The 22,189-nt window shown below is 42.4% G+C and overlaps 1 protein-coding gene across 2 annotated transcripts; it reads right to left on the reverse strand.

Moving 5' to 3' along the window:
- Positions 1-402: 402 nt before the first annotated feature.
- Positions 403-20,649, reverse strand: TXN (thioredoxin). 2 transcript variants are annotated; one of them, XM_059925282.1, is made up of 5 exons: positions 20,428-20,642; positions 9,468-9,572; positions 8,968-9,027; positions 1,167-1,232; positions 403-674 (listed from the first exon to the last, which is right to left on the reverse strand). In XM_059925282.1, exons 1-5 carry the CDS (start codon positions 20,449-20,451, stop codon positions 612-614), a joined length of 318 nt encoding a protein of 105 aa, XP_059781265.1. In that variant the 5' UTR covers positions 20,452-20,642; the 3' UTR covers positions 403-611. The 2 variants fall into 2 exon arrangements, with proteins under 2 accessions (XP_059781265.1, XP_059781266.1); XM_059925283.1 differs by lacking the exon at positions 8,968-9,027 and having other exon boundaries at positions 20,428-20,649.
- Positions 20,650-22,189: the final 1,540 nt, after the last annotated feature.

A 22,189-nucleotide genomic window follows, 5' to 3' on the forward strand; every position in this document is an offset into this window, starting at 1 on the left:
CCACAGTAATGTTTGCGGGAACTCCCTTGTGAGCCACCTATGAAAAATTCCTAACAGATAATAGAAATCCTTTACCATTAGCAAAATTGGCACCTCACTGTAACCTTTGGGACAGGAATCTGAAACCAGAGATAAACAATTCCTTCATGGGCAGACATCAATTTTGGTCATGAGGACCATTCAGAGAGCATAGGAGATCTGCTTGCTAGAACAAAAAATAATACTTTCTCTGTGCATAAGGTCAAAAATAATAACAGAATTTTAACATATTACTCTATTATCTGTGCATTGCCTCCAATAAGATTTTCCTAGAAGTACAAGAAAAATCTTCAATCAGTGGCCTACAAGGTTAAAAAAAAAAAAAAGTGATCAAGAACATATGAAAATAACTAGGACATTAAATATCATCAAATGGCCAGTTTTCATTTATTTTGAAAACTATGCAAAGACACCAGACAGTTTTAAAAAGGGTACAGTTAATATTTTATTGTCACTTATCAGATGGCAGTTAGGTATATAGTCTTCATACTTGATCATCTTTCCTTTTTCTAAATAAAAAAAATTACAAGTTTTAAACAGCCAAAGGCTGGTCATGTCTTCAGAAGACATGATTAGATTAATTCATTAATGGTGGCTTCAAGTTTTTCCTTATTAGCTCCAGAAAATTCACCCACCTGTTGAGAGAATATTGAATTGCCATTAGATGTAGCATTGCATCCCTATTTTGTATATCAGATATGACCACAGAATGGGCCTGGGGAGGAGAGGAAGTATAAGCTTATTTAAAATTTACATCCACGGGTAACACCCAGTTCTAAAGTTAAAAACTAAAACTAAAACAAAACAAAAAAACCCCTCAAAAGTCAAGACTCAGTTTTTTTACACAAATACCTCTGAACAAGGATAAATGCACTGTGATATAAATATGAAGCACCAATCACAGAGATTAATCACCAAATCCCTGTGATTTTAGTTTTAGCAAAGATCAATTATCAATGAGATGTCACATTATGTACTTAATGAAGAATGACATATTTAAATATTCTTAAAAGGAAAAAACGGGGATGTGCTTCCCAATGTGAAGGGTAAGTCACTTCAGTTTCTTCTTTTACATATCATGCTTTCCTATTACCCAGCTGGTTTTCTTCAAGGTCAGATGTACCTACCTTCTGTCCCTTTTTAAAAAACTGGAAGGTTGGCATGCATTTGACTTCACACTCTGAAGCAACATCCTGGGGGGAAGGGAGGTGTAGAAAGAAGATAAAAATAAGACTATGAGGAGTATTGAGCTCTGGCACCCGTGATCTAAAACCAGATTCTTTTTCCTGTTATATATCCAGAACTCAGCATTAGGACTTTGTGCCAATTTTTATATGCTTAAACAAGGACTACAATGGCAGCACAAAAGCCAAATTGGTTATATTCTTAATTAAAATTCTAATTAATATGTACTCTCATCTTTGAGAGATACTAGAATCAGATTCTATACAATGACTCAAATTGTTTAATCGAATTATTCCCAGTTGTACTGGAGTGAGGTACATAGATGATGATCATAAAGGCAAAAGTTTAGTTAGGGAGAGGAACAACTTATTTACAAAGGACTTGTTCAAGAATAAGGTCATGGTGATCTAGAGGGACAGCTCCACACTGGTTTTTCTGTTTTGTTTTGTTTTTTAAAGATTGATTGATTGATTGCTATGTTGGGTCTTCGTTTCTGTGCTAGGGCTTCCTCTAGTTGCGGCAAGCGGGGGCCACTCCTCATCGCGGTGTGTGGGCCTCTCACTATCGCGGCCTCTCTTGTTGCGGAGCACAGGCTCCAGACGCGCAGGCTCAGTAGTTGTGGCTCACGGGCCTAGTTGCTCCATGGCATGTGGGATCTTCCCAGACCAAGGCTCGAACCCGTGTCCCCTGCATTAGCAGGCAGATTCTCAACCACTGTGCCACCAGGGAAGCCCCCTGTTTTTGTTTTATAACCCCTACCTCTCAACACCTTGTTCACACCAGGTTTGGGGGGGGGGGAATGCCATGAAAATGGTTTGGTTTGGACAAGAGTTTCAAGTGAACAGGTCCATTAGGGATCAAATACATCAGCTTGGCACCGCAAAGAGGATCAGGAGAGAAGTGAAGAAAGAACCACACAGCCCTCATCAAGCAGCAAAAGCTGTGGAGGACACCAACCACGGAGGCAGAACTCTGAGAAGCAGACCACGCAAACCAAAGAACTTCCACAGGAAAGGAAGGAAGGTCAGCTAAAAACACCGTGGTGACTTCCAGGTGGGAATTTGGGAGTAAGGGGCATGGGAATTAAAAATGGAGTGGTCCTAGGACTTCCCTGGCGGTCCAGCGGTTAAGACTTCAAGCTTCCACTGCAGGGGGTGTGGGTTGGATCCCTGGTTGGGGAACTAAGATCCCATATGCCAGGCTGCATGGCCCCCCCGCCAAAAAAAGGAGTGGTTCTTAGATTGAGCCACCAGTCAATGGTAGCACACCAGCCTAACTTCACCTGTTCCTCTGATGGGAAGAAAAGTGTGGTTTTACGTCTTTATGAAATTGCACATGTCCTGTTGCCAGTTTGGGCAGGAAGGGTGGTGGACACTGCTGTTTCCAGATAACCTTTACTTTTTCTTTAAATGCTCGGCAACAAGAAGCACAAGGGCAGTAATGGCTGCAATAAAATGGCTAGTATGTACTGAATGTCTACTATATTCCAGGCACTAAGTACTCAACTGAAAGCAACAGTCATAAGGAAATTACCAAGAACCTGTGATAAGACCATCAAAATGAAAGATCATAACATTTTAATTGTACCAATTTACAATTCCAGAAATTTCCTTGTAGTATGAGAATCCAGGATGGAAAATGGGGTGGAGAGTTGACAGGAAGACAATGAGCTGCGCATGTCAAGGTTCTGGACCGTGAGTAATGGGGAAACCAGAAGATGACAAGTTAGAAGGGTAGAAGGACTGGTTTAGCTAAATGGTTGGAAACTGGTTGTCTAGGGGGCTGAAGCTGGTCTAGATATGTTACTTGGTTCATGTAAATGCTTAAAAAAAAAAAAATCTCTGAATTGCTTGAATATTTGGGAACACTGGGCCGGCCCCTCCCAGCACTTGGAGAGCAGCAGTTTAGTGCAGTCCCTTCCCTCTCTCTTCCTGACACTTGTAAGCCGCCAGTTGGATACCATCTTTCATGCAAGCAGCTGGCAGAAGCCTCAAAAGAGGTGGGTGTTAGTTTTGTTTTTATAATACCACAGTGGAAGGGCAGTGGTCTGGAAAGTGTGAACCACCCTTTCCGCCACTTCTAATCATAGAAACATACAGGGGGTGCAACTGACCTGCATCACATATGAAAGCATGCAAAACAGGACCTGGAGATAAGTAAGTAAGGAAGAAGGAGTAGAAGGACCTTGAGCTCACCTCCTCTCTCGAGCACACCAAAATCACAACTAATTGTTAAACAACCATTGACAAAGACTGGAACCTACCAAAAAAAGATATTCCGCATCCAAAGACAGCAGGACCTGAACACTGATCACAACGTTCAGATGAAAAAGCTAATCGCAAAGCTTCATCAGCAGAAAATACAGGCTCCCAGTCAACGGAAATGAGAGTCTCATTGCTGGTCTCAGATTCTGGATGCCTTATACTTCTCCTAGCCAGAGCTTAGCATTCCTGCATTGGTACAACTGCCTAACTTACAATAAAATAAGACAAAAAACTAGAAACAAGATAAATGCTCAGAAGTGGTGTCAATGCTTTGAGAAAGACTTGAAGTGTTTTTTAAATCACGTTCATATGTTTTATGTCTTAAAATTGCAGTCAAGGGCTTCCCTGATGGCGCAGTGGTTAAGAATCCGCCTGCCAATGCAGGGGACTCGGGTTCGAGCCCTGGTCCGGGAAGATCCCACATGCCGTGGAGCAACTAAGCCTGTGCGCCACAACTACTGAGCCTGCGCTCTAGAGCCCGCGTGCCTAGAGTCCATGCTCTGCAATAAGAGAAGCCATGGCAACAAGAAGCCCATGCACCGCAACGAAGAGTAGCCCCTGCTCACCGCAACTAGAGAAAGCCCGCACACAGCAGCGAAGACCCAGCACAGCCAAAAATAAATAAATAAAATTAAAAAAAAATTGCAGTCAAGTCTTTACATGGTAAATTTTTAGTTGAAGCATTAAGAATTCTCTCATTGGGTATGAAAGTGATTTTTTTAAAGGTGACGCAGGATTCTGTACCATAATTGAATCCACCACACTGGGCTTTTAGGTTACGCACATTCTTGTGAATAAATTCAGACGTGTCCCAGGGCAAAAAACCTTAAAGTTGCTCGGTTTAAGAAGATCATTTTCAATTTTAATTATTTAGATAAGTATAATCTCACCTTTTTATGGTCCGAAAGCTGTCACTGTATGGATGGATCATTTTAACTCACCTGCTGGTCAATATGTAAAAGGCTCAGATTTTGCCTAAGCATCTCTACACTATGGTTCAATCCCCACCCATGAAAGTAAGCATTGCTAAGGGAATGAAAATATTCACTTTAAAGGCTCTAGATACACATGATTAAACCACCTCCCAATTTGAATGTGTCAGTTTATCAGTATGTATCATGATTTCTGACATCCAGTTTAAGATTTTTCATGTAACAGGATCCATCTGCCCTTCCCTACGCCAGTCACTGAAAGCACATGATTTACTGGATTTAGAAAGAGACTCCAGTTCTGTGAGTGAACTGTTCAGGCCCATTTCTGCAATGGCCACAGAGAAAAACAGTTAATCAAATTCTTAAGAATATAAGAAATGGGGCAGTTAATGTGCTTGACAGTGTATCACTTCTACATGTTCAGTATTTTCTAGAATTTTTATGTTTGGATTTCTTCTAGCTTGTATCTGGGGGCAAAGAATGAGGTAGAGATGCAACATCTTAACCCCAAATGGTTAATTGTTAATGCATGGTTTAATAGATTTGATTCTACTTTTTTGGACTTTTTAGTCTTGTCCATGGATCTACATACCTACTCTGGTTACAAGATCACACTGGTTTAATTATTGCTGCTAATGTACTTTATGGGGCCTGTCCTTTCCCATCCTCTATGACTTCCCTCCTAATTAGTTTCTTAAAATACTTTCCAGGATTTTCCTGACTACATTATTTCAGAATGTCATGATCAATTTCCCAAAAATGCTGGATGAATCTGAGAGTACTAACTAGCATTTTAATAATACCGAGTCAACATCCTGGAAGACAGTATACCCATCTAGTAAAATCTTTTATGGACCTCAGTAAAGGTTAGTAGCTCTATAACTAATATTTGATCTCTGCTGCCTCTGTTAATGTTTTATTTTTTTTCTTTTGTTTTCTATTACTTGTTCTATGGACCAATTTGCCCACTCCTCTAGTGATTTGAAAGGCATGCACACTTAAAAATTAAGTAGTTACCTTTGAGGTTTTAAAAACATTCTTGATCTCAAGTTTATCACTTCCCTCATTTAAAAACAGAAAGCTAGACACTCTCTAATGACAGACCCAGTTCCTGCCATTTAAAAAAAAATAAACAATCTGGAACTTGTGTAGTCATATAAACACTGCCATAATCAGGATACAGAACTCTTCCCTCACTCCCATAAAACCTCCTCAGTAGCTTCTTTGCAGTCAAACACTCCCCCTCTGCCCCCACCCCTGCGCACATCCCCCCTTCCCGCCCCCCGCCTGTTCTCCATCCCTATAGTTTTGGCCCATCTCAGATTTTTATTAGTAAGTGTAACGAGGCTACATTTTACCTTATTAACTTTTGTTTCATTGGTTTCTAGCTCAGCATGCTGTATAGCCAAAATAACTTTAAATCTGCTGTTGTCACCTGTTATTAACTCATTCCTGGCTGTTCTCATCATAATGGAAACACATGGCATTCTAAAACGTTGCAAAACTATCAGGCCTAAGTTACTTTGTTTCTTTTTAGCTTATAAGTATCATACTCTGTAGAGTTGGGAGTAGAGCCCACTGTTAAGGAAATAAGATCAGTCTATCATTTTCAAAAGTAGTATTCACACTTCACTATGCATACAGAGTTGTTTTGTGTGTGTACCACATTATATGTCCATGCCTCCTAACTGTCCATTTGAATCTATTACACCTAAAAGATAATCTCTTCCAGCCCAAGTGTTTGGAGATTTTTCTATTTTCTTTGCTGTTTGCCCCAAAGATACTTATAAACATTAAGTACCCTGAGTCTGCATGGACAGGAATTATCTGCATAAAAAATATAAAAACAAATTCAGCCCTAAAATATTCCATCTATTTAATGATATGATCTAATACTCAAAATAATGAATTGATGTCATTTTTATCCCTCATCTGCATTCTTTTCAAGCCAAAATCAGGGGATGGTTTTACCTACAGCATTCCAAAGCAACAAAAAGAAGATCCACTTGTGTAATTCATAAATTCCATGGGGGAAAAACAACTCACGGATTGATAATGAACTTTTTGTTTGAATTAACTGCCTTGCTAACTGCTGAATGGCCAGGTAAGTAGGAACTGACAGACTATTGCTGTGTGTATGGGGTGACCAAAGGGTTCTGGAATTCAATTTTTAATGCCGCAAAAGGTTGATAAGGCTATTTAAACAGTGTAATAGTTGTCATTAAGAGTATTAAAAAAAAAAAAACCACATACAAAAAATCATATGTTGCTCAAAGTGAAAGGTCCCCAACTTATGAGGAGGTCACTTCAAGGTCTAGAGGTCTACATACTTTCAGGAGGATGCTGAGGATGACAACCGCATCTAAAGGAGGGGCTGTCATATTGAAGTCTGGGCCTGCTCTGCACACCTGCTTCCCAAAGGTTTTGGATTGAGGCAGAAAGCATTGGTCCTGGACCCAGCACGGTACAGGGGCCAAATCCACAGGCTCTGCCTCAATCAACCTTTTTCCCTTCTGTGTTGCAGTCCCATTATCTGTTCAGGGGGGATGCTGATAAAAATAGTTCTCAATGGTCACTGCCTGGATGAAATGATACAATGTAGGCAGAGGGCTTAGTGCAGCATCTAGCATATGTTAGTACTTCCGAATAAAAATGTATTCACTTGCTGTCTGATAGGGTCAGTACCAGTTTCTTTAGTCCCTTCCAGGTGCCATTTTCACCTGGCTAAGGTGACGAGATTTAAAAAAATAAGTTAGGTGAAAATAGGGAGCAAGAGTTTTTTTTGCAAACAACACATGCTGTCTACTCTTACTTAGAACAAAAACCCAGGACACATTAGAATAACTTTACTTGACAACCATACCAATTCATTCATTCTTCACCTACCAACCACAGGTCAGACAGGTGTGCTGATAAAGAGGAAACAAAGGCGAATAAGGACAGGGTCCCTGATCCCAAGAAACTGACAGACTAATGAAGGACAGACACAAAGATCGTTATAGTAATAGCTAAGCTTACTGAATGCTTATCATGTGCCAGGCACTGCTCTAAGCACTTCACAGGTCTTATCTCACATGATCCTGATAACTGCCTTATGATGCTGGATTTATGATGCCATTTAACAGAGGCTCAACCTGAGGCACAGAACAGATAACTTCACCAAGCCCACAGAGCTAATAAGGGACACAATCCTCCCATTGGACAACCATCAATCCACGAAAAAGAGGGGCAGAGGACCCAGGGGGACACAGAGGAAGGGAACTAACCTAGTCTGGGCATAAAAGGGAGTAACTAGAGGAGAATTCCTGGAGAGGATGTGAAGCTTAAGTCAAGGAGCTTGTCCGGCAAGAAAGAAAGATGAGAAATGTGCTGGGAATAAGCAATGTGGTACTGGGAGGTGCCCACAGGCTTAGAAAATACTGCCATACATTTCCCCCCCACACACCCTTTTTATAGACCCTTCTGGACCTTTAGCAGGATTTCCATGTTTGCTCAATGAATAATCAACCTTACAAGGTTGGTGGGGGCAGGTATTAAGATCTGGTCATAGACAGAAGAACCAAGGCTCAAGGGATACTAGAATGAGCCTAAAGCAGAAGTCACTGGGCCATGGGGCCATGACTGGAAGCCAGGTCCAGCACCTTTGTTGCCACTTCATACCCTAACCCACTCCTGCCCTGCTGGGGCTAAGCAAACCTGCCCACACACATTTAAATCCCTGCTCTGCTACTTACTAACTGTAACTCCATGGTCAACCTGGGCAGGATGACAGGACAAAGGATTAAATGAATCCATACTTGTTATGCACAAAGAACAGTGCACCTGGCCCAAAGTGCTAAACGAGCATTTGTTAAATTAAACCAATCATCTTGAAATGTTCCCCCAAATTCTTCTCTCAGCTCTCTATCAGGCATCTTGGTGTTTGGTCTTTTCAATTTCTGTTTGTTAAGCAGCTCCTCAGAATGTTAGGTAGATTACTTGGGCTTTTAGAAAGAGACAGGTAGGGCTTCCCTGGTGGCGCAGTGGTTGAGAATCTGCCTGCCAATGCAGGGGACACGGGTTTGAGCCCTGGTCTGGGACGATCCCACATGCCACGGAGCAACTAGGCCCGTGAGCCACAACTACTGAGCCTGCGCGTCTGGAGCCTGTGCTCCACAACAAGAGAGGCCGCGACAGTGAGAGGCCCGCGCACTGCGATGAAGAGTGGTCCCCGCTTGCCGCAACTAGAGAAAGCCCTCGCACAGAAACGAAGACCCAACACAGCCACAGAAAAAAGTAATTAATTAATTAAAAAAAAAAAGGTGACTAGTAAAGATGGGTAACAGATGCCTTAATCATTCTATTTTAGGATGTGATGTACTTAGCTCCTGACATCTAGGATTAAGCTCATAATTGGCACAATCACCCGTTCTTCTGAAATAAACTTTTTAACTAGGGTTGTAATTCTAGTGTTTTACTTATTTATGAGAACAAGCAATGTGTAATTAATTCAGAGAAAAAGGCCAATGCAAAAAGCTCAACATTATTCCAAATTTCCAGCCACGTACCTGACAGTCATCCACATCTACTTCGAGGAACACTACGTTGGAATACTTTTCAGAGAGAGACTAGAAAATTAGAAAAAAAAAAAAATCCACAAAGATTTAGCACTGGGCAATGGCAGCCAACACACTCAAGCTTCTTAAATGGAAACTTAAAAGTAGGGACTAAAGATCCAAATATTTAGGGATGGGTAAGCATAAAAGACATTTTCCCTGAATCAAATTCTCCTTGGTATAAAATGATTTGTAACATCAACTCTGATTCCTGAACTTCAAATAGGGCCCATGTTTCACTGTGAAGAAAAACAAAACCACTTAAGACAAATTAACTGCTGAAAGTTGTCTTCAATAGGCTGTATGTGTCAAACCTAAATTGTCATGCTATGATTTTTAGACCAAAGATCCGACAACAACAAAACCTCTGTCCTTCTTTCCTAGCTTTGTGACCACCAACCCCAAACACACTAATAGTTTACAAAAGCAGAAGTTGGCTAATAAATACTTACATGAAAGAAAGGCTTGATCATTTTGCAAGGCCCACACCACGTGGCTGAGAAGTCGACTACTACGAGGTTCTCTCCTGCACTGTTCAAGGCTTCCTGAAAAGCATACTAAGGGAAAGAGAAAAGCAGATGTTAAGAAGTTACGTTTATTTCCAAAAGCCCTGATAAAATGCGACACAAAGCACAATTTGGAGGTCCTGCTTTCAGGGCCTATTTTTTATTTTTATTTTTTTATTTTTTCATTTTTATTATTTTTATTTTTTTATAAATAAACAAATTTATTTAAAAAAATGAATCATCAATGAGTAGAGAATTTGTCAAAATCTAATGTAATCAGATCAGGAAAATCTGGGGATCTGGAAGCACAGTAATAGAAATTGCTAGGGACAGACAAGATGAGTTGACTGGCTAGGGATGGGCCAGAGGAAGCTAGAGGTTTGATCACACATTCCAGACATACTGGCAAGAATGGAACCAATAAGAACAACATTTTATATAATAGACTCTCAGCTTCCAGAAATCTTTATTGTTACAATTGTTACAGGGTGAAATACAAATGGATTTTCCAAATGTTAAATAAATTCATGAAAAATAAAAAGGCAGGGCCTATTTTTTTTAATAAAAAAAGGAAAACAAAGCAAATAAACTGAAGAAATCCTACTGTGGTGTAATGTTATTTGATAAGATGAAACAAGTATGATGTATACAGTGTATCAATATTCATGTCTTCATAAATATAAAATATTAATTGGTTAATCCACATCCAAACTAAGTAAATGAAAGGAAAATAAAGACATTTGTATTAAAAATGTATCCACATCTGGACTTCCCTGGTGGTGCAGTGGTTAAGAATCCGCCTGCCAGTGCAGGGGACACGGGTTTGAGCCCTGGTCTGGGAAGATCCCACATGCTGTGGAGCAACTAAGCCTGTGCGCCACAACAACTAAGCCTGCATGCCACAACTACTGAAGCCCGTGCGCCTAAAGCCCATGCTCTGTGACAAGAGAAGCTACCGCAATGAGAAGCCCGCACACCGCAATGAAGAGTGGCTCCCGCTTGCCGCAACTAGAGAAAGCCTGTGAGCAGCAACGAAGACACAACGCAGCCAAACAAAAATAAATACACAAAATAAATTTATAAAAAACAGTTTCCACATCAAATCTAGGTATAATATATAGTAGACATTCACTAAATGCTCATTGATTGATCCAAGGAATCACACTTCAATTGAATAAATCACAAAGGCACAGAATCTTGCAACTAAAACACCACAAGTTATTTTAAAAACTAAAACTTTTTGATTAAGCTAATATTATCTATGGTAGAACATCCAAAAGCTCAAAAAAATAAATATCAATCAAGGAAAATAACCTTCTCCACAGCCTTACACTCACTGCTGACATTAAGCATATGTCCTTATACTCTTTTTAATGGAGTTTCCAGAATTGAGATCATACATGCTATCGTTGATTTCTGCCCTCATTGTTGACCAAATGAAAAAGTTTTAGTCCCTCATGAAGAGAATTTTCTTTGTTATTTTTTGGAAGCAATGCTTGTTGAATAAAATTCCACCAGTAGAAACGATCAAGAAATCCCTTACCACCAACCTCCCTGAATAATTTACCAATGGTTTTGATACTGTAACCCTAGCAACCTAACCTTCTAGTTAACAAGGGACGGCTCTTTTTTAACCACAGTCAGTCAGCTGGTGCTGACCAAAACCAAGGCCATGAAGAGAAATCAAAACACAAACATCTATATCTGAAGTCTCGGTTTTCTTCAAGGGGAAAAATGCAGTCACATTGGTTTAATTAAAAACCGCCCCCCTCCTTTAAAAGCTAAGAATCAGATCAGATTTGGTCCAAGTAAAGAAGAAAGTAAATAAAGCACTGTTAACAACAACAACAAAAAAACTAAAGTGAATTCCTCTGAAGTTACTTCTCTAGATTTCTAATTTCTGCCTCATGTTTTTGGGGAAAACAATTCACAAATGGTGTTTCCTGGAATGGTAGGTCATGACTTCTGTACCCTTTTCAGTTATGCAGGTACAAACCTGCATACAAATAAACACACCACACCTTTGGGTGTGGGGAGGTGTGTGCATGCAGTGGAGGGTGCACACAGAGAGTAAGAAGTACAGAAATTATTTTCCCAAACCATCACCGATTTTTTTCCAGATGAATTTCCTTCAAAGCCTTCCCTAATGTGACTTTTTTAGGTCAAACCAGCCATTCTTTACTGCAAGATCCAGATAAGACAGGAAAATAAAGATTGACAATGTCTGGTCAGATGAATACATGGTTTTGTGAACATGGTTGGCCCTCAGTAAATACTGGTGAGGTTACTCTCAACCTAGAGTATCTTTCAGCAATGACTTTTGACTTCACTGAACATGAGTCGCAGAGCCAGGTATATGTAAGACTTCATGACAAGTTCTGTTCTCTGGATAATAAAGTTTGCCTAAAACAGACATCAGTGTGAGAATGATTCAATATTATCTGACTAAGAAGCAAACCATAATTTCTACCTCCCAGAAACTACCAGTGAGGACTGATAAAGGTCCCCATCACTAACACAAACATTCTGAAAACAAAACAATGTATTTGGGGCAGATGAATAAAAGCAGCATCTAGCATCTCTTTTCCTAAACACACCCATTCCGAAGGTAATCAACAGGCATAAGAGTGGTTTGTAAAGCATTTAGCAAAGTGCCTGTGTGTTGAAGATGGGAGTTCAAGAAATGGCAGCAGGGACTTCCCAGGTGGCACAGTGGTTAAGAATCCGCCTGCCAATGTAGGGTACATGGGTTCAAGCCCTGGTCCGGGAAGATCCCACATGCCGAGGAGCAACTAAGCCTGCGCACCACAACTACTGAGCTTGCGCTCTAGAGCCCGTGCTCCACAACAAGAGAAGCCACAGCAATAAGAAGCCCGCGCACTGCAATGAAGAGTAGCCACTGCTCGCCACAACTAGAGAAAGCCTGCGTACAGCAACAAAGACCCAACAGACAAAAATAAATAATAAATAAGTTAAAAAAAATATATATAAAATGAATAACAATCCTGCAGCCTGTGGAACAAAAACCACATTCACAGAAAGATAGACAAGATGAAAAGGCAAGGGACTATGTACCAGATGAAGGAACAAGATAAAACCCCAGAAAAACAACTAAATGAAGTGGAGATAGTCAACCTTCCAGAAAAAGAATTCAGAATAATGATAGTGAAGATGATCCAGGACCTCGGAAAAAGAATGGAGGCAAAGATCGAGAAGATGCAAGAAATGTTTAACAAAGATCTAGAAGAATTAAAGAACAAACAAACAGATGAACAATACAATAACTGAAATGAAAACGACCCCAGAAGGAATCAACAGCAGAATAACTGAGGCAGAAGAACGATAAGTGACCTGGAATACAGAATGGTGGAATTCAGTGCTGTGGAACAGAATAAAGAAAAAAGAATGAAAAGAAATGAAGACAGCCTAAGAGACCTCTGGGACAACATTAAATGCAACAACATTCGCATTATAGGGGTCCCAGAAGGAGAAGAGAGAGAAAGGACCAGAGAAAATATTTGAAGAGATTATAGTCGAAAACTTCCCTAACATGGGAAAGGAAATAGTCACCCAAGTCCAGGACGTGCAGCGAGTCCCACACAGAATAAACCCAAGGAGAAACATGCCAAGACACATAGTAATCAAATTGGCAACAATTAAAGACAAAGAAAAATTATTGAAAGCAGCAAGGGAAAAACGACAAATAACATACAAGGGAACTCCCATAAGGCTAACAGCTGATTTCTCAGCAGAAACTCTACAAGCCAGAAGGGAGTGGCATGATATACATAAAGTGATGAAAGGGAAGAACCTACAACCAAGATTACTCTTCCCGGCAAGAATCTGATTCAGATTCGAAGGAGAAATCAAAAGCTTTACAGACAAGCAAAAGCTAAGAGAATTCAGCACCACCAAACCAGCTCTACAACAAATGCTAAAGGAACTTCTCTAAATGGGAAACACAAGAGAAGAAAAGGGAAAAGGACCTACAAAAACAAACCCAAAACAATTAAGAAAATGGTCTTAGGAACATACATATCAATAACTGCCTTAAACGTGAATGGATTAAATGTTCCAACCAAAAGACACAGGCCTGCTGAATGGATACAAAAACAAGACATATATATGCTGTCTACAAGAGACCCACTTCAGACCTAGGGACACATACAGACTGAAAGTGAGGAGGTGGAAAAAGATATTCCATGCAAAAAGAAATCAAAAGAAAGCTGGACTAGCTATACTCATATCAGATAAAACAGACTTTAAAATAAAGAATGTTACAAGAGACAAGGAAGGACACTACATAATGATCAAGGGATCAATCCAAGAAGAAGATATAACAATTATAAATATATATGCACCCAACATAGGAGCACCTCAATACATAAGGCAACTGCTAACAGCCATAAAAGGGAAAATCGACAGTAACACAATAATAGTGGGGGACTTTAGGGCTTCCCTGGTGGCGCAGTGGTTGAGAATCTGCCTGCTAATGCAGGGGACATGGGTTCGAGCCCTGGTCTGGGAAGATCCCACATGCCGTGGAGCAACTAGGCCCATGAGCCACAACTGCTGAGCCTGCGCACCTGGAGCCTGTGCTCTGCAAGAAGAGAGGCCCCGTGCACCACGATGAAGAGTGGCCCCCGCTTGCCGCAACTGGAGAAAGCCCTCGCACAGAAACGAACACCCAACACAGCCAAAAATAAATAAATAAAAATAAATTTAAAAAAAAAACACACAGTTCAGGTACTTTCTTTAAAAAAAAAAAAAGAAAAAATAATAGTGGGGGACTTTAACACCTCACTTACACCAATGGACAGATCATCCAAAATGAAAATAAATAAGGAAACAGAAGCTTTAAATGACACAATAGACCAGGTAGATTTAATTGATATTTATAGGACATTCCATCCAAAAACAGCAGATTACACTTTCTTCTCAAGTGCGCACGGAACATTCTCCAGGATAGATCACATCTTGGGTCACAAATCAAGCCTCAGTAAATTTAAGAAAATTGAAATCGTATCAAGCATCTTTTCTGACCACAATGCTATGAGATTAGAAATGAATTACAGGGAAAAAAACGTAAAAAACACAAACACATGGAGGCTAAACAATACGTTACTAAATAACCAAGAGATCACTGAAGAAATAAAAGAGGAAATCGAAAAATACCTAGAGACAAATGACAATGAAAACACGATGATCCAAAACCTATGGGATGCAGCAAAAGCAGTTCTAAGAGGGAAGTTTATAGCTATACAAGCCTACCTCAAGAAACAAGAAAAATCTCGAACAATCTAACCTTACACCTAAAGGAACTAGAGAAAGAAGAACAAACAAAACCCAAAGTTAGCAGAAGGAAAGAAATCTTAAAGATCAGAGCAGAAATAAATGAAATAGAAACAAAGAAAAAAATAGCAAAGATCAAGAAACTAAAAGCTGGTTCTTTGAGAAGATAAACAAAATTGATAAACCATTAGCCAGACTCATCAAGAAAAAAAGGGAGAAGACTCAAATCAATAGAATTAGAAACGAAAAAGGAGAAGTTACAACAGACACCGCAGAAATACAAAGCATCCTAAGAGACTACTACAAGCAACTCTACGCCAATAAAATGGACAACCTGGAAGAAATGGACAAATTCTTAGAAAGCTATAACCTTCCAAGACTGAACCAGGAAGAAATAGAAAATATGAACAGACCAATCACAAGGAATGAAATTGAAACTGTGATTAAAAATCTTCCAACAAACAAAAGTCCAGGACCAGATGGCTTCACAGGTGAATTCTATCAAACATTTAGAGAAGAACTAACACTCATCCTTCTCAAACTCTTCCAAGAAATTGCAGAGGAAGGAACACTCCCAAACCCATTCTATGAGGCCACCATCACCCTGATACCAAAACCAGACAAAGATACTACAAAAAAAGAAAATTACAGACCAATATCACTGATGAATATAGATGCAAGAATCCTCAACAAAATACTAGCAAACAGAATCCAACAACACATTAAGAGGATCATACACCATGATCAAGTAGGATTTATCCCTGCGATGCAAGGATTCTTCAATATACGCAAATCAGTCAATGTGATACACCATATTAACAAACTGAAGAATAAAAACCATATGATCATCTCAATAGATGCAGAAAAAGCTTTTGACAAAATTCAACACCCATTTATGATAAAAACTCTCCAGAAAGTGGGCATACAGGGAACCTACCTCAACATAATAAAGGCCATATACAACAAACCCACAGCAAATATCATTCTCAATGGTGAACAACTGAAAGCATTTCCTCTAAGATCAGGAACAAGACAAGGATGTCCACTCTCACCACTATTATTCAACATAGTTTTGGAAGTCCTAGCCACGGCAACCAGAGAAGAAAAAGAAATAAAAGGAATACAAATTGGAAAAGAAAAAGTAAATCTGTCACTGTTTGCAGATGACATGATACTATACATAGAGAATGCTAAAGATGCCACCAGAAAACTACTAGAGCTAATCAATGAATTTGGTAAAGTTGCAGGATACAAAATTAATGCACAGAAATCTCTGGCATTCCTATACACTAATGATGAAAAATCTAAAAGAGAAATTAAGGAAACATTCCCATTTACCATTGCAACAAAAAGAATAAAATACCTAGGAATAAACCTATCTAAGGAGACAAAAGACCTGTATGCAGAAAACTATAAGACACTGATGAAAGAAATTAAAGACGATACCAACAGATGGAGAGATATACCATGTTCTTGGATTGGAAGAATCAACATTGTGAAAATGACTATACTGCCCAAAGCAATCTACAGATTCAATGCAATCCCTATCAAATTACCAATGGCATTTTTTACAGAACTAGAACAAAAAATCTTAAAATTTGTATGGAGACACAAAAGACCCCGAATAGCCAAAGCAGTCTTGAGGGGAAAACACGGAGCTGGAAGAATCAGACTCCCTGACTTCAGACTATACTACAAAGCTACAGTAATCAAGACAACATGGTACTGGCACAAAAACAAAAACATAGATCAATGGAACAAGATAGAAAGCCCAGAGATAAACCCACGCACCTATGGTCGACTATGACAAAGGAGGCAAGGATATACAATGGAGAAAAGACAGTCTCTTCAATAAGTGGTGCTGGGAAAACTGGACAGCTACATGTAAAAGAATGAAATTAGAACACTCCCTAACACCATACACAAAAATAAACTCAAAATGGATTGGAGACCTAAATGTAAGACTGGACACTATAAAACTCTTAGAGGAAAACATAGGAAGAACATTCTTTGACATAAATCACAGCAAGATCTTTTTTGATCCATCTCCTAGAGTAATGGAAATAAAAACAAAAATAAACAAATGGGGCCTAGTGAAACTTAAAAGCTTTTGCACAGCAAAGGAAACCATAAACAAGACGAAAAGACAACCCTCAGAATGGGAGAAAATATTTGCAAATGAATCAACAGACAAAGGATTAATCTCCAAAATATATAAACAGCTCATTCAGCTCAACATTAAAAAAATAAACAACCCAATCCAAAGATGGGCAGAAGACCTAAATAGACATTACTCCAAAGAAGACATACAGATGGCCAAGAAGCACATGAAAAGCTGTTCAACATCAGTAATTATTAGAGAAATGCAAATCAAAACTACAATGAGGTATCACCTCACACCAGTTAGAATGGGCATCATCTGAAAATCTACAAACAATAAATGGTGGAGAGGGTGTGGAGAAAAGGGAACCCTCTTGCACTGCTGGTGGGAATGTAAATTGATACAGCCACCATGGAGAACAGTATGGAGGTTCCTTAAAAAACTAAAAATAGAATTACCATATGATCCAGCAATCCCACTACTGGGGATATACCCAGCGAAAACCACAATTCAAAAAGACACATGCACCCCAATGTTCATTGCAGCACTATTTACAATAGGCATGTCATGGAAGTAACCTAAATGCCCATCGACAGACGAATGGATAAAGAAGTTGTGGTACATATATACAATGGAATATTACTCAGCCATAAAAAGGAACGAAATTGGGTCATTTGTTGAGACGTGGATGGATCTAGAGACTGTCATACAAAGTGAAGTAAGTCAGAAAGAGAAAAACAAATATCATATATTAATGCATGTATGTGGAACCTAGAAAAATTGTACAGATGAACCGGTTTGCAGGGCCAAAGTTGAGACACAGATGGAGAGAACAAACATATGGACACCAAGGGGGGAAAACCGCGGTGGGGTGGGGATGGTGGTGTGGTGAATTGGGCGATTGCGATTGACATGTATACACTGATGTGTATAAAATTGATGACTAATAAGAACCTGCTGTATAAAAAAATAAATAAAATTTAAAAATTTTTTAAAAAAAGAAGAAAAGAAATGGCAGTGGCCATTCTTAAAAAAACTTTTCATTTCTTCCTCCTCACTTTTATAGTCCATTAATGGACTGAAATGGAGCTGAAATGGCTCCAGTGCCTCTAAACTACCAAAACCTCAGAGTTGTCTTGGCTGGCCCACGGCACCAAGTCCATCAGGATGAAAATCTAAAGTGTACTCAATATTTACAAGAAACATTAGCTTAGCTTTTGATTGACTCTGGATCATAGTTTTGAAGATCAACTGATTATCAGGGATTTGGGCCCCAGGCCATAGTGCTTTTCTGGGTAATGAATTTCCTGTCACCCTTGTACATCTTGGTACTGATGAGGGGAGGAGGGTGCCACAATTACGACAACTAAAATAGGGAAAGACCGAAATGTGCTCCAGGAACCAATTTTCTGCTTGTAGTGTTTGGATTCTGAGACAATTCATATAGACCAAAGATTTCTCACTCCTTTCATAGGTTTTCACATGTTCTACTGATGAGGTCACCAGACTCTGCAGAAGACCACCTGCTCCTCCTCTCATAGACTGTTGTTTGTCACTCAGTAGACACTGAATAAAAGTATGTGAAAAAACTCAATATTAAGGCTCTCTCTTTTCTTTTCTTCTTTTTTTATAAATTTATTTATTTTTGGCTGCATTGGGTCTTCGTTGCTGCACACGGGCTTCTCTCTAGTTGCGGCGAGCGGGGGCTACTCTTCGTTGTGGTGCACAGGCTTCTCATTGCGGTGGCTTCTCTTGTTGCAGAGCATGGGCTCTAGGTGCGCGGGCTTCAGTAGTTGTGGCTCGCGGGCTGAGTAGTTGTGGCTCGCGGGCTCTAGAGCGCAGGCTCAGTAGTTGTGGCACACGGGCTTAGCTGCTCCGTGGCATGTGGGATCTTCCCGGACCAGTGCTCGAACCCGTGTCTCCTGCACTGGCAGGCGGATTCTCAACCACTGCGCCACCAGGGAAGCCCAAGGCGCTCTCTTTTCAACCAATGAAAAGGTTGTTAATAAGTCATAAAAGGTTCACATCCCTTGACCCTGCACTCAAGACCCTAACCTGAGGAAACAGCCTGAACTCTGTATAAAGCCTCACGAACAGAAACATTCACTGAAGCGTGGAAAACTGCCCAAATGTCCAGCAATGTCTTCAGATATTAAAATGATTACAAAAAGCTTCTAATTACATGGAAAGTGTTCAGGCTAAATTAGACGACAAACACACAGCTCGGAAATAAAAATAACCTCAACTATTTTGTGGTTGCGTCTAGGAAACAGAAGATCTCTCTTCCCAAACCTTCTACAACGATCTTTATGTTTTCTGGTTGTAAAAGGAACAAAAAGATAAGGAACCATTAACAGACAAACTTCCATTTCCAAAGCTAACCCCAGCACCTAAACCAGGTCGGGGCACTCGACCCGCCTTTCCCCTGCTTTACTGGGGTGGGCGGTATCGCAGGATAAACGGTTTCGTCCCACTGTTTGAGTAACATCAGTTTTCTCCCACTCAGTTTTGTGCCTCTGCATTTAACATCCACTTCTTGAGGGGCCACAGTACACCAGACACTGTTAGGCTCTTGAGTTTTCCGAGCAGGAGGGTATTAAGTTTGCAATAACTCTCGACATGGAACACTTTTTGTCTTGGGCATTCCTAAAAGGACAGAACCGCCGTCTGGGTACCCGAAAGCCGACGAGCACACAGCGGGGCGCGGCCGCTCTCAGGGGCACTCCTGGCTCCAGCGAAACCCACCGACCACGAAGTTCACCGTGGGTGAATCACAGATGGTTAGGGCAGTGAAGGTCCCTGGGCCCAGCCTTGGGGGCTGAGTCATTCCAAAGCCAGAGCTGCCGGAAACACGCCCTGCGCCGCAGGAGGAGGAGTCCCGAGGGCGCGGCCCGGACTTCACCTCCTTGCCGCCACCTGGGCCCCTAGAGCCGGACTTAGTACAAGCGAAGGGGTTTGGGGGGTGTCTCCAGCCCGGAACCGCTCCCTTCGCGCGGATGCAGCACGCGTCAGCTCTGCGGCCAGGCAGTGCTGGAGGCAGCCGGGGGTGTCCGGCCTAGATCCACGCCCCAGGGAGCTCACTGCACCCAGCGCGGGTGGATCACGCCGCTCCCCGGGGAGAGAGTGGCAGCCAGCAAGCCCGGGCTTTCTCCAAGGAGCCCTCCACCTCCTTGCCCGGGCCCGTGTCGGGGCCAAAGGCAGACTCCCTCCATCCTTTACCCAATCGCGGTTTCCCGGCTGGGGTGGGGAGGGGGCGGAGGCTCAGTGGAGGACTCCAGGGCGCTCCCCACGCGCGTGCATCCCCCGGGCGCATAGGTTACGCGGACCTAGCCCTCCAGGGCACGCTCCACCGCCCCGGGAGCGCCCAGGCCCGGGCTTCTCGCAGTCCCAGGCCGAGTCGCCGCGTCCCCTTCCTCCAGGGATGCGAAGGGGCGGCCTGCCCACCTCCGGCCCACCGCCTACCCCACCTGCTGGGGCTGCGCGCCGCGCCCTGGCCGGCCCCGGAACACTTACCTTGCTCTCAATCTGCTTCACCATCTTGGCTGCTGGGGTCTGACTAGCGACCTTACAGTAGAATATACGGAAGCGGATCCAAGACGCCGAACGAAGCTTGGAGAGCGCGCAGCCCGCTTTCCCTTTATAGCAACGGTGGGCGGGGCGGGCGGGCGCGCGCGGCGTAAGTGTGGCGGGGGCGCGCCCGCTGGGGCCTCCTGGGCCCGCCAAGGCGTCTGGGCTACGCCCCGCCTCCCGGATGCGGCCGGACGGGGGCGGGACCGCCGGCAGGGGCGGGGCCGGAGGGGCAGGGCTGGGGCAGGGCTGGGGCAGGGCTGGGGCGGGCGCGGGGCGGAGCTCCTGGGAGTCCTCTGGGCTGGAGACCTTCGGCGCCTCCCACCTGTACCCCACCTGGGAGTGGGGATGGGCGACGTGAAGGGAGCCTGCACTGTGCATGGCGGGCGGAGGCCACCCCCCCAGAGCTACAGGGTCACCTGGGAAGGGGCCAGCCAGGCCTTAATCGGACGTGCCCAGGCTCGAGAAGAGGCCACCTACGATTCCTCGGAAAGGCCCGTCGCACCCCTGCCCGCCAGCCCCGCGAACCCCACAAAATGCTGAGTAACGATAACCAGGAAGTGTTTCTGCGTGTGCACCTCCGCCTCCTTTCCGGAATTTATCGCGAAGGTTCTCTTCTCTTCCCTCCTTCCTGTTTTTTCACTTTAACGGGGAACCTGCTGCTCCAGCATGACACAGCAGTTTAGTGCGGTAGTGACGGCCGGGAGGTGGCTGGAATCCTGCGAAGCAGACAGCTAATGAGGGTTGAAAGTCCCGCCAGAGTGACGCAGTTGTGACCCTGAGCAGGCGTTGACCTCCCGGTGCCTCAGCTTTCCTTTCTGTAAAAGGAGAATCATGATGGTCCCTAACTCCTGGCAGTGGTGTTTTGAGGATTAAATAACGTGCTTGTAAAGTGATTAGGAGAGTGCTTGGCACATGGTAGGCACTCAAAACGTAGTTATAATTAAAGCAGTTGTGAGCACTAATTAGTCGTGCTTGGGGTCATGTGTTGGCAGGACTGGGGATCGTGGAAGGCGAGTATGTTAGCTGGCATTGTGAAGCCAGGAGGGAAGCTGGAAGTGGAAATGGGCAAGTTGTTGAGCTGGAATGAGAGCCAGGAGGCTGGAAAGGAGTGGGATGCTGTTGGGGTGAGAGGGCGGAGCATGAATTTTCAGGTGGAGGCACTCTGGATGCAGCTCATCTAGGTGTGATTGGCTGGGATGGTGAAACTGCTCCCTGGCTTCTGTCTGCTCTTTCAAACAGAGAGGAGGGAAGGAAAACAGAGGTTTTGAACCTCTTGTGCAAAGTTTCTAAAAGGTTGAGGAACACAGTCCATGGGTAAGGATATAGACAAGGGACACATTCTAAAGACAGTCCTAGACAGAGGGAGCATGGGCTGGCCTGAATGCAGCAACCTTCCTGTAGAGAATAAGGACTAGTAGGGCAGAGAAGAGGCCTTACGGGGTACCAGGAGCACAATACAAAATTTGCTTTGCTACTGCTGTGTCTTCAGCCCAACTTACATCCCAGCTTCTGGGCCTATTAGTTGGTACATTTACATGGGAGATGACAATAAATATTTGAGCTGTAGGAAGTGGAGGTACAGATCTCCATTGGCCATCCAAACCACCCTCAGCTGACATCTCCTCTTCAAGGACCTTCCAAATGTCCAGGACCAATGTAGAGGGGAGATTATGGGGGATGCTACAATTACAGTGAACAGGGAACT

The sequence above is a fragment of the Balaenoptera ricei genome, chromosome 6, assembly GCF_028023285.1.
Source record: "Balaenoptera ricei isolate mBalRic1 chromosome 6, mBalRic1.hap2, whole genome shotgun sequence".
NCBI lineage: Eukaryota > Metazoa > Chordata > Mammalia > Artiodactyla > Balaenopteridae > Balaenoptera > Balaenoptera ricei.

Coding starts and splice junctions, on each gene's coding strand:
- TXN (XM_059925282.1), bottom strand. CDS start 20,451: ATGGTGAAGCAGATTGAGAGCAAG. Junction 9,028..9,467: donor TGATCAAGCCTTTCTTTCAT/GTAAGTATTTAT, acceptor CTAATTTTCTAG/TCTCTCTCTGAAAAGTATTC. Junction 675..1,166: donor TTTTTAAAAAGGGACAGAAG/GTAGGTACATCT, acceptor TTCTCTCAACAG/GTGGGTGAATTTTCTGGAGC.